The sequence below is a fragment of the Buceros rhinoceros genome, unplaced genomic scaffold (genome assembly GCF_000710305.1).
Source record: "Buceros rhinoceros silvestris isolate BGI_N320 unplaced genomic scaffold, ASM71030v1 scaffold2221, whole genome shotgun sequence".
NCBI lineage: Eukaryota > Metazoa > Chordata > Aves > Bucerotiformes > Bucerotidae > Buceros > Buceros rhinoceros.
Window position 1 is genome coordinate 42,538 of NW_010394679.1, and position 13,338 is coordinate 55,875.

At 38.9% G+C, this 13,338-nt stretch overlaps 1 protein-coding gene across 1 annotated transcript; it reads right to left on the reverse strand.

Annotated features, from left to right (window-relative positions):
• Positions 1 to 361: 361 nt before the first annotated feature.
• Positions 362 to 11,138, reverse strand: LOC104501473 (melatonin receptor type 1B). The gene is made up of 2 exons (XM_010145286.1): positions 11,126 to 11,138; positions 362 to 1,372 (listed from the first exon to the last, which is right to left on the reverse strand). Exons 1-2 carry the CDS (start codon positions 11,136 to 11,138, stop codon positions 504 to 506), a joined length of 882 nt encoding a protein of 293 aa, XP_010143588.1. The 3' UTR covers positions 362 to 503.
• Between the last annotated feature and the right edge of the window lie 2,200 nt (positions 11,139 to 13,338).

Here is a 13,338-nt window from a genome sequence, read left to right on the forward strand (position 1 = left end):
TCAAAAATACTACTACTGCCACCAATACATGTACAGAAAAGTGATGTTTGGCTCATGTGTAGAAAACAGAGTATCTGCTTCACCCTCTTTGTTCAGATACAGGAGGGAGAAAAATATCATTCTGCAGCCTTGAGGAGCTGCTGTGCCCATAGGCAAGTACTTTCACTACATCTTCTAAGAAATGAATCCTGATCTTGTATAAAGAACTCAGTAGTCCCACTGAAGTAAAAATATGTCTCATTCATATGTCTGGGAGCAGAAATCAGCTCTCAGAACTAAAACAGCTTGTACTCACCTGCTGCTTTAATTCTGAAATGCATTTTCAATTGATATCTTTATAAGTCATGAATTGAGAGCAATGTGCTTTATCAAGAAGACAGTATTCCAGTCACAAAGTGCCATCCAAATGAAAAGCCCCCAAGAGTAAGCAATAACGACCTGAACATTACAGTTAAATTCTTGGGTTTCTCCTTGACAAATTCTTGTATCGACTATTACAACATTTACAAGGTATCTGTTTTCATTTGGTCATTGTTGTTTAAAGCAGGAGAAGGCTTGCTCTTCTGACCATCAGTTCCTCCTTTGGATGTGTCCTGGAAGAAAAGCCTTGGCATCCACAGTGACATTAAAATCCGTTTATACTCATTCCGAAAATTCTGGTTAAGAAGTCCATATATTATTGCATTAAGGCAGCTGTTGAAATAGGCCATGAAGTAGCTTATAATGAATAACCATTCAGGAACTTTTGGTGCCATTTCCATAGGATCAATGGCTACAGCAAGTCCAATGAAGTTTAGAGGTGCCCAACAAAAGGCAAAAATGACAAAAACCACAAACATGGTAAGAAAGTTTCTGAAGTCACTCGACTTCAGTCTTGGCTTTGTTTCTGACTTGACTCGTCTTCTCACTTGAAGCACTAAAACCCAAATTCGAAGGTAGCAGAAGCTCACAATTGTGATGGGGACGATGAAGTGAATTACCACAACAGCTATCGTATAGTAGGAGCTTGCAGTCTGAACAAATGTGCATGAATAGATGCGTGGGTCATACTTCAAAGAGCCAACAAAAAAATTTGGCACAGTTGCAATTACTGTTAAGACCCAGACTAAGGAGACGTACAGCATTGTGTTCCAACAGCTGTACACTTTGTCATAGGCGAAACTATGACATATATAGCAGTATCGATTAATTGCAATTGCAGTGATGTTGAAAATAGAGCCTATTACGCTCAGCCCCATCACAAAGCCACTCACTTTACAGTGCATTTCTCCCAGCGTCCATCCATTGTGGAAAATAGCTAAGAGCACCAGTGGGTATGGATACAAGGCCACCACCAGATCAGCCAAAGCTAGGCTCACCACAAACGCGTTACCTAGGGAAACAGAAAAATACATAGACATGAGTCTGAAAGCAAGCACAGTTGTGAACAAGAAGAAAATATGTTATTTTTATTGTTTTGGATATCTGCAATGCTAAATCCTCGATGATGTCAGGAAGCAGCAGGCAGAGAGAACCGATGGGTCTGTATGGGAAATAATTTTACAATTCAGCTTAGAACATCTTGGAAATATCTGCAGCAATACGGTGTTTCAAAACTTTTGGTGACTGAATTATACCCTCCTTTCTATTTTAATAAACATAACCCAGCGAGCTGTTAGGTAAGTGTATGTTGAGTTGCTTCAGTGTAACTAACTCCATAGCTGGATCAAATAAGGAGAAAAGAAAACTAGTCTAAATTACAGCAATTTAGGTAGGCAAGCCATTGTGCCCTTCCAGCCTATCACTGGAATGCTAACAGGCTTGACAGGTATCAAGGAGAAGGACGTACAAAAACCAGGTCTATAGGGATTAGAAGGATCTGTTGGTTTATGTATATTCTGAATTGCTATGTAATAGTCTGTAGTATAGGTATTTTCTGCGTGAATGACCTACCCACAGTGCAGTTATTTTCCCCTTGGATTGACTAAGGAAGAGTGAATTGCCTCTGAAATCCTCTGTAGAAAAACATGTTTAATTATACAAAGGAAAAATGCAAGAATGCAAGAGAAATTATTCAAATTCATGTAAGGAGTCTTTTCTGCTGGTGGTGTTTAAAGAAATTTATTCTTTAATATGATATGCTTGAGACTTACTGACTTTAAACTGTGTCCTTTTCCCTCAGTTTGAAATTGCCAGACATTGTATCTAAGGATAATTTAATAAAATAGTGAGATTGTAAACTATATTCCTGATATGTGAAATCATTCTCTAGGAAAAGAAATCATTCCCAGGAGACAGACTATAGAGTTACTAACTTTAACGCCTTGGCATTTAGGTAGCATAAAACCCATTTCTAGTTTGCATAGTCACTTTTTTGCCTCAAGTCCTTCACAGGATGAACAGATGTGCAAAAGACCCAAGTAGCTTTTAAAATTGTGTTTGGAACATAATCATTCTTTTAAAAGTTAGATGCTCAATTCTACAAATTCTGAGCTTTCTAGTCCTCATCTAGGAAAGCAGTTCTCCATTTAAATTTAAGTACAGAAATAATGCCACAGATATGGATGTCATTACCTGGGAGCCGTAAAACCAACAACATGTAGGATTAAACTCAAAAAATGGCAGAAGCTCACCTGTATACTGTTTGCTCCACCTGCTCTGCATCTGTAGCTTGCTTAACCTGAGTTAGGGTAGGGGGAGCTCTCTTTCTCCCGTACACTTTAGGGGAAGAACATGCTCATCAGAATTTGCCCAACACCCATTGACATTAATGGAAAGCAGGATTATCCATCTGTAGCTACAGAAACGTGGCTCGTCTCAAGAGAGGTGTAGATGGTTCCTTGCTATATGTTTAGCAGCCTATGTCACACTCTTCATATTTTAAAGGCAACACAACTGTTTTTATAGCTACAGTTCACACCCAGACATAGTACTGGGTGTAAGGTAATTCCGTGTTATTTGTCTTAGACGCAGGACGTAAAACCAGCAGTTTAGGGCTTTGCAGTTTCAGGAAGAAGTAAACTCTAATTAGAGCTAATCTAAAGAAAAGCAAATATCTACCAGTTTTTACAATCTGTGAGAAAAGATTGAACTAACTAGGAGATGATTGAGGTGGGCACAGTAACTTCAAATAAGAGAAGCAGGAAGAATACAATCTGTTCCCATGACTTTGGTAAACACAAAGAAGCTTTAGTCACAACAAGGAAGTTTCAAATTAGACATTAAGAAATACATTTTAAAGACAAGAAGTAGGAAGTGCTGGAACATCTTTCTTTGAGTCTGCCACTGGAGGTTGTAAGAAAAAGTTAAAGAAGTATTTGACTGTGCTGGTATAGATACAGCTGATTCCTGTTTTGAAGATAGGAAGGCCGAGATGGATTCGAAGGCCTCTTCTAGCCATATGATAAATAGGATAAAGGACAAGACTAACAAAGGAGCAGGGGCAACTTTATCAGAATATATTAACATAATGCCACACAAGAATTCCTCTTATATTTTTTCATCACTGTATCTGACATTAGAAGATAGAGAAGTCATGAAAAAGAAAAGAAAGAAAAAAAAGGAAAGAATGAAAAGAAAAACAAAGAGGAAGAAAGAGAAAGACAGACTTTTTTCCAGTTTAGAATGCCTTTTGGAGAAAGACAGAGTTTAGTCTGGGACGTGTACTAAGATTAATCTCATCTCTAAGGTCTCCCAGCATCAGTTTATACCCACAATGTAATTGTTCGGTTAGAATCAAGTGGGCATTCAGCCCTTTCAATCATATTTGGAAATTTATTGTACAGAACATTTAGCAAGAGAATTTCAAAGTTTTGTGTGTAATTTAGGACTTCTTGAAAATTCCAGCTGCAATGAATGAGGACAGTTATCAATGAACTTGTCAAAAACACAATATACCACTGTACAACACAGAAGATGGTGCAATATCTATACAGGCCTCAAACAATTTGTTACTTTTATGTCTGCTTACAGGGCCGAGTGCTCACACTGTGCACTGCTAAGTAAGGTCCAATGTGTTTTTTCTTCCATTCAGTATGGCTGACTGAGGAATGAATTAGTATTATATTACTGCAATGAATAATCTACAAAAGTAGAGAGAAATTTTCTAATTCATAAAAAAATACATAATCAACGTTTTGAGAAACAAAGGTCTCAGATGTCTCTTAAGTGCTTGGAGAAAGTAATGTTCCTGGATAGCCTAAGACGCAGCAATCAAGCGGCTATAATGACATTCTTAAGACAATCAAAGTGGTAACTTTTTGCTGCCTGTAACAAAGTAGAAAACACAGAATGCTCATCTCATTGCAATTATTATAATTATTTCCCTAATTTACCTGATGGACTTTGTTCCTAGATTTCAGTTTCACCAGATGGATGATTATATTCATTTATAGGAAACACATTTGCTCACTGCAATAAAAAGACCCCTTAATTAAAAGCTGTAGCTACTAAAAGCCAAATATCTAGCCATGGTCTCAAAAAGATACACATCTGTGCTGTTTTAAACACTGATAGCTGGGTGCATAAAAAGAAAAAATTAGCTCTGGAACTTACTTGGGGTTCAATAGAACTAGATCAATGTTTCAATTGTATTTAATTCTTGCATATTGGTTTTGTTACCCCAATTAACAGCAAAAAGAGAACTTTCACACCCTCTTGGAATCTTGGTATGACTTGATGTTGCAGCAATTTAATCACTGAACAAAATTTTTGGTAAGGACTTTAAAGGACTACGTATCTGCCTTCTGAAAATACAATTGTCTTTTAATGTCGCTACCAAAATGAGAAACAATTGCAAACATCAACCATTTTTCAAAGATTTTGCTTCTTTCATTGGTTTGAAATTAGCTAAAATGACTAATAATATATCATGGTATTTTATTTTTTATTATGGTGTTTTGGTTGTTACACATTTGTTTAACAAGTAATAGTACATTGTATACAGACATCACCCTCCTAGCGCTGTTTGCCCCTGGCTACGGTCGTGTTCCTCCTTATTTACTCTCCTTCTGCATTACTCTTGTCTTCTTCAGCATATAAAGGCCTAGCTTCAAGACAAGGAAAATTGTTTCTGTGCAGCCTATTGTGCAGACTGTTGCATTTTTCTCTGCCCCCTCCTCTCATGCTATCGAACTTGGGTCGCTGCGTAGCAACAGATGTAAGGAGTAGGGACAGGAAAGATGGAAAGTGAATGACTATGACTGTAACATATTGGCAGATTTTTTTCAATACCAAGGATCAATGACTCCGGGTAGTTATTTTATTCTTCCATTTCCATAGAGGAATGGAGTTATTTTATTCTTCCATTTCCTCCTTAAGAGGAAAATTAGAGTTACTCCCGCAAATTTCTTACTTCATTATGACTTTCTGGAATAAGTGGGAAAGCTCTTTGTTTGGGCTTAAGGCTTAAAAACCCCTCTAAGAATCAGTACTGTTTATAATTAAATAGCCTTTTCTACTGGCTGTGAATGATAAAAACTAGTGTTTTTAAATTACATCACTGACAACTGTACTAAAGGAAAAGGAGCAAGATCTTTGCTTTAACGAAGTAAATAAGAGTCCTATCATTCTGTAAAATGAGTAAAATACCTCTGCAGAGTTCACAGTAATAGAAAACCTCAAGAAGAAGTTAGAGAAGATTGTCTGTCGGTACACAACAGGCATTCCTCTAGTGCTAGCTCACTCTCCAGCTCCCTTTTTATTCCTCTACGAGACCCCTCAAAAAGAACTTAAAGAAACGAGTTCTCTCAAAGCTTCTGTTGTGGTTTGGCTCACTTTCTAGGCAGTCTTACAGCCAAAGACACAATATATCACTTCAGGGATGCATGGTGCTATCCATTCTGTGAGTTACTTTTATATAAACACTAAGCATGCAAGATGTTTTTTGCTTTAGTTTTTAAAATGTTCACGAAATACAGCAGGCGAATCCAGCCTTTTAGTTCTTTCCCCTAAGTCACTAAAGGCAAAAAAAAAAAATTACGGTCTTGATTCAAATACCAAATTTCCACAAGTGATGCACCCCTTGCACATAAAATCCTTCCTTGGTTTTAATAGTTTTAACGTTATTGCCTCATATCATATCATGTCAGATCGTATAATGTCATATCATCTCATACCATATGTCATGTCATATCACATATTATATTGTATTATATTATGTTACTGTAAATTATTTGATTTTTAAGCCTCTTTAATGACTGCTGAAGTTAATGGGAGAATTGTCATAGACTTAAAGGAGACTTTAATCAATATAAGGAAAAAAAACCCTTTTACTAACAAGAATATGAAATACTGAAAGCATTTGTTCCATATAACAAGAGCAACAACAATGAAAGAAAGTGAAGCACTTGAATTATATTTGATACAAAAGAAAAAATGAAAGCCTAAACCTCTTTCCTCATTCATACGACTTTTAGAAGAGCAGACCTTACCTTCAGACAAAGAGAAACAGCAGTGTGATAGTCCCAAGGCATGTTAGCCAGGATTCATTACAGCAAGTGGCTTATTGGATCTATTGTTTGATTCTAGACCAAAATGGAGATTGAAGAGGCATACATAACAGCTCGAAGAAAACAATCAGTCCTTCAGTCAAGAAGAATGTCCCCCTTTAATCTCCTCTCATCTGTAACTACTAATTAGTAACACAGCTCATATGAAATACTGTCTTGAACTTTCTTGTGCAATGCCACCTTTTGAAAACCAGGCTTAAATATAATTTCCAGACTCCAGACCCTACTGAATCCTCATTAAAGTGAGTCTCAAAGTCTGGACCAGGTAAGACAGGTGAACAGTGCACTAAGAGCAAATTGGTATAAATTTGACTTCACATGTCTGTGTCTCCACTCCTGGTTGTATAAGAATAGCTCTGAGATTGAAACTGAGGACCAATCTGCTCAGCCAAACCATTTAGTCAGCAGATTATTTTAAGCACCAGCCCAAGTGCAAACCTGAGGAAGGTATGAAGGGTTTTCAAGCTCAGAGTCCAGAATTTTGGCAAAACAGATGATTACTGCAATGGAACTGGGTAGCTGGTCCTACTCTTAGAGCTTCTTTGTTACATGTATGACCCTGCACACACGGGCACTTACTACTTATTCAACTGATTATCCTTCCCAAAATTTGAGTTAGATTTGGCGTATTTTATGGAAGAATTATGTAACAATATAGAAGATTTTGCTTTCATGGTCAGGACTTCAAGGCTCCAGGTAGTGGCTTTTAAATGATTACCTCATTAAGGATTCTTGACACTGCCAGTGACACCTGCATTTTCTGACCTATCATATTTTCCACTGGGCTTCAGTTCCTCTAATTCTTGGAGCTTATTTCAAGCTTTGTTGTGGGGGTTCTTCTTAAGGTTTGCTCTTTAATGTGGAAAGAAAAACCTATCTCTGGACAAAGTGAAGAACTGGAACCAGGCAGGCAGGCAGAATGAAGGACTGGGTAGGTTTTTATTTTTCTTTCCAGAGTGTCTTCAGTGAATAGGGCTCAACAGGGACCTCCACTGTTAGCCAACACTGATGGAAGTGGTGGAAAGGGGCTTGGTGAGCACTTTCATCAGCTCCCGCAATACCCTTGGGTAGATCCCATCTGGCCCTGTAGACTTGTGTGTGTCTAAGTGGTGGCTGACCATTTTCTCTCGGATTATGGGGGCTTCATTCTGCTCTCCGTCCCTGTCTTCCAGCACAGACGGGCTGGGTAGCTGGAGAAAACTGGTCTTGCTACTGAAGACTGAGGCAAAGAAAATGTTCAGTACCTCAACCATTCCCCCATCCTGGGTCATTACCCAATTAAGGATGGAGATTCTCCTTAGTTCTCCTTTTGTTTCTAATGTATTTACAGAAATATTTTTTATTGTCTTTTGTGGCAGCAGACAGATTAAGTTCTTGCTGGGCTTTGCACCACCTAATTTTCTCACTGCATAATCTAAAAACATTCTTGTAGTCCTCCTAAGTGGCCTGTCCCTTCTTCCAAAGGTCATAAACCCCCCTTTTTTCCCCAGATTCCAGCCAAAGCTCTATGTTCAGCCAGGCCAGTCTTCTTCCCCACCAGCTCACCTTTTGGCATATAAGGACAGCCTGCTCCTGCACCTATAAGATTTCCTTCTTGAAGAATGTCCAGCCTTCCTGGACTCCTTTGCTCTTGGGGACTGTACTATATAGAGAGTAGAAGAGGAGTATTTATTGGGAGACCTTTCTGTTCAGACATTCAGGCCTAGAAACTCTTAAAGTTAGATGCCTGTATTTTCACAGAAGTGTCTGTAATCCAGAGTAAATAGGGTTTAGACCTTTGTCATCCTCTTTCTGCATGAAAGCACTATGCTGTTACGTAGTGTGGTGGTTATTAACTACCCTTCCAGTGTTGGAAACAAAGGCAGAGACAAGCAGGCGCCCTGATAAGGATCTAAGCCATCCTTCCACCTTCGTACAGTACTTATGCCTCTAAGTTTGCACAAAGCAGGGTTCTGAACCCCTGTGGGGAAGGTACCTGTGAGTCTGAGTTCAGTTGAAAACTCATTTTCAGCTTGTTCCTGATATTGACCACAGTGCACATTCGATCTACTATAAAAAAATGGGGGTCTTGTTGAAGAGACAGTAGAATCAACAACAAGGGAAAAGAAGGAGTTTATTCTGTCTCTTCTCGGAGTACAAGCTAAGGCAGAAAAGGAATCTCACTCTCGTTCTAAGACGTTAGAACAGAGGCTTCAAAATACTGAAGTTGGGACGCCAGCAACAGTATTTGGTAAGAATTTGCATTTCTGTAAGCGAGAGATTCCTCTATTAGCTAGTGGAGATCGTGCTATTGTGAACGCGTCCTCCCTAGGCTGTTGGTAAATAGTTCTCAATTTGCATTGGTAAAGAGAAGGTATTCAAATTTCTATCTGAGCTGGTTTACTTGCAAAACCTGTTTTTCCCTCGTTGTAAGTTATCAGTTACGTGTAAGGTATTGTTCTATGTAAAAATTCCTAACTAGACATCATTTGAACCTGCTTAAAGGAACCTAATAAAACCCGTTTCGTTTATTTATAATTGCTTGCGGAGTATTTTCGTAACATGTAGAAGATGAGACGAACTTTTTATTTTAAGATGAACCTATACAAACACCCCACTGTGGGATAGTTTAGTGGAGAATGCTCTGTACACCTCTTTTTCAAGCTGTGCTGCAATGAAAATAATGCAGGATTCACAGGAATAGAAGATCAGCGTGTAAAAAACAGCTTCAGATTGTGGCTTAATGACTTGCAGGCTGCTGGACTGGGATAGACATCCTTTTGCCTCTACATCTGCAACTATGAGTTGGTGCTGGAAGCTATATTTACAGGAGCTGAAGTGTAGGCTTATAAGCCATAGCTCTCAGATGTCCACATTTTCTTGCTTAAAAGAGGCACCTAAGTTGCACTGTTGATTAATATGGGTTTGAGACCATGATTTTGGCATGCTTGGCAGCTAGGTATGAATACAACCCAATGAGCAAAGCCACTGGTTTTCCTGTGTGCTCAGGCTTCTCCTCCCTGGGGGTAAATACGGAAACATCACTACTTACTGTGAGTTTACTGCCATGAGTTTCACAATAGACCTCAGGTGAAGAAAAAAGGTATCTCTATTACTTGCTTCGCTGTTAAAAACTTCGTAAAGTCTTGAGATTTGTAACCCCTAGGTGTATAATTTTGCTTGCTTGTGGCTTCCTCTGGTGTGAGTAGGGACAGTGGTGTTTCTCTATTGCCACCTAGTGCACCAGCCACAACAGAGACAATCCATTGCACCATCTAGCAAGACAGAAGGCAAAAGCAAGTGGTTATTTCTTCCAGAACAAAAGTCTGATCGCTAATCAGATATCTTTATGGAGTGATAACTATTTTTCTGAGTTTCTGATACTTTCTGAGATTGCAGGAGCTTTCCTAGCACTAGGTGTTTTCAGAGAAAAAGGGGGAAGCAGAAGAGATAAGACAGACTCTTCTAGAGAATTCACTATCATCTGGTGGTTAGGACACTTCCATGGTAGAAGAGCCTTTCTTTGAAAAAGGACTTGAGCCTATGCCTCCCATAGTCCCAAGAGACTGCCCTACTCACCAGCCCTGTAGTTCTTCTGGGGTTAGCCTGCTTGTTTCTTTCTAGCTTATGTTCAAGATTTTCTCCCTAGAACCAGAACACACAGGTTATCACTTAATATCGTAGAGTGCCCTTCATCAGTATGTTGCAAAGCAAAAAGAACCCACCACCCTTCTCATGACTTAACAAGTGGGAAACTGAGATAGACAGGTGCAGGGACCCTCCCAAGACGCAGACAACCTAGAACACTCTAGATTCCTGAGCCTTGCTCTTCTCTGTTAGGGAATACCACCTCTGTTAGTCACGCCCTGGAAAAAACTAGCAGTGCCTGTCCAGCTCATTTGTCCAAAATGACACTGTAGTAGCATACTGGTACTGAGGAATGGAGACAATAGAAAAGAGCTCCAGCTATCAAGTGCAGCTAGTCAAATTCAAAGCAAATAGAAGGGGGTGGTTGTTGCAATAGGTAGTAAACCTGTGGAACTCCTTAATAGATCTTCCACATGCACAAATTTTACCTGTTTTCAAGGGAAGGTCGGAAAAGAATTTGAAAGAGACATGAGTTGGAGGTTTCAAAACAGTCATAGGTTTAGGAAGTAGGCTGGAAGGAATCGTGAGGTGAGAGAACACTGGAGAAGTATCATATAGGGTTGCTCTGTTCTCTACGTTTTTCCTGAGTGTCTGCTTATATCTACAGTTAGAGCCAGAATATGAGGCTAGCTATGTCCTTGGTCTGTACCAATACAACTGCTTCTATGATGAGGACAGGAAGTTTCAGTGAGACCGTTTGGAAGCACAGCTCCTTCTCACTTCCCCTGTTGTGGTGATCTGAGTGGTACAATATGACATTCTCCTTCAGGTCCTTGCCAGCCACTCTTCTACACAACCAGCCCTGTTTTGTTGACAAAACATTTGAAAGATCAATAACCTTGTTCTGTATGTCTAGCTACCTGCAACTGAGCTGCATTTTGCAGCAGGCTCAGGAGTGAAGACTGTGAAGTGAGTGGAGACTCACACAGAAGTCAGGATCTTGCCTTCAGGGTAGCCTAGTATGGCAAAAGGCCCTGTCGTTGCTGAGAGAATGTCTCTATCTCGGGTACTACTGGTTTTCATGCAGGGCATGAAGTCATTTACTCTGCACACTTACCACTGTGGACGCCAGTGATGTTGCAGCTTCAAAGCCTCCAGTTGCTGAGCACAATAACTAAATAACCACAAAAAGACTCATTTTTCACTACCTCATGAAAGAAGTTGTGTTACCTTTATCTGTCAGTACATTTGAGCTTAATTTTCTTCACTTGAAGTAATCATCACAGCTGTCGATTGCTTCAACCAAGGAAGAATAAGAAACCTACATGAACAGCTGCAAGTATGAAAACTCATTTGCTGCTGACAAAGGGGCTAATACGAAAAGCTGTAAAACACAACAGATGCAATCTAGTCAGATCCTATAAATAGCTAGGCAACCTATTATTGCTAATAACTTTTTTCAGTCTCCCAACACTATATTGCATTTCTTTAGAAAAAGAAGTGAAATATATAGCATTTTGTAGGATATTATTTCATTAAAAAATCCCACAGAAAAGCTCAAAATATAACTTGGTTCAAATCAACTACAAAAGACAGGAGTATGGAAGCAAATAAAGTAAGGACATTTCACCGCTAAAAGCTCTGGACAAAATTTTATTGTGTCCTTGCAGATATTAATCCATATCGTGTGGATTAATCCATAGCTCTTCTTCTATTACCTTCACTATTACTTTCTATTACCTTCATCTTTGCTACTGTCTTTAGCCTGAATTTCTGTCAAAGGAAATTATATTTGGTTTTTTCCTCTCTTTAAGCAACAAAACAGCATTCGGTCCTTAGAATAACTTATCTCTCTTCCACATTCTTTTAGAAAAGAGGACAGGAAATTGAAGAATGAATATAATTTTGTGCAAACAGAAACCATACTTTGTTTTGTTAAAGCTGGTTGGTTTATGGGTTTGTTTGGGGTTTGGGGTTTTTTTTCTACATTCACTAGCAGATTAGCTGAATTTAAAAAAAAACACAAAAAACTAACAAAACAACAAATCCCAGAATGTAAAATAATTCAATTTTTAAATACAAGGCTCAAGATATTACAAGAGATATTCAAAATATCCAGCAAATACATCAAGTGAATAGAATTGGGACTATTGCAGACTATGGGACATCTTCAGCACCAATCAGCCAAGTGATCATGTTAGCTATGATCTATATGATGCACTAAAAGGTGTATCTTGTAGATTTGCTTTATAGAACCATTGAAATGGAACAGATTGTTTTGACCAGTACAAATGTTGGGATCTCCTCTTATGGAAACGAAGACGTGCAAGTGGGAATTTCCACAGTGATTTACTCAACACTGCGGGGCTCCAGATGAAGGACTTGCGGCATGTGTCAGCTACACAACCAGAAACAAATACAAACAAAGCGTGTACATGCAAACTAGTTATAGCTGCAAAAAGCAATCAAATCGAAACCCAGTATTGCTGTTACGTATGTTTAGGGGTTCTTATGCTCAACTCTCAGACATAGTGGCGAATCTTAAGTCAGACTTCTATGAAAAGAGATGTCATATGCTGCAGTAAATATAGATAGGGGAACATAAAATAAGGGGAACACTTAGGCTGACAAGTTGCCAATGACTTTAATATTCTCATCCCTTCATTGTGATTCCCTTTCTCTTGATTTCTACTTTGCCAAGGAAGAAAATAGATGATACTCAGTGAAAATGGCCATTACAGCCTTTCAATGAGGAGAAGTCTTACCCTGAGCTTAAGTCTGAGCTTTTGGAAGGCCTCATCACTGTACATGCGTAGGGAGATGAATGTCTTCAGAAGCTGTTGTCAGTCTGTGCCATCTGCTTCTTTTGGAAACAAAGTCTCAAAGCAAAGTACACTGACTGATTCATCTTATAATGATACTCATAGGTTTGTAAACAGCATGAAAGCAGATCAGTAAATAAAATGCTTTTACAGAACGTGACTGTGTACTGCCTTCTTAAGTATTGACTGGTTTGTGTTTCGACTCAATACAAAGTATGTCATGATCATTTCCTGACTGAAGGTCTTTCCTGAGAGCCAGTAAAAGCCTTGCAAAACAACCAGATGAAATCTCTGTTCTGGCTGGCCTGCAAGTCATGATATTGGTGAGATAGTTAAATGAAGGGTGACAGGTACAGATAGGTACAGATAACCAATATGACCACAGAATCATTTACGTTGGAATTCATCTCTGGACATCACCTAGTCCAACCCTTCTGTTCAAAGAGGGTCAGTTATAGCAG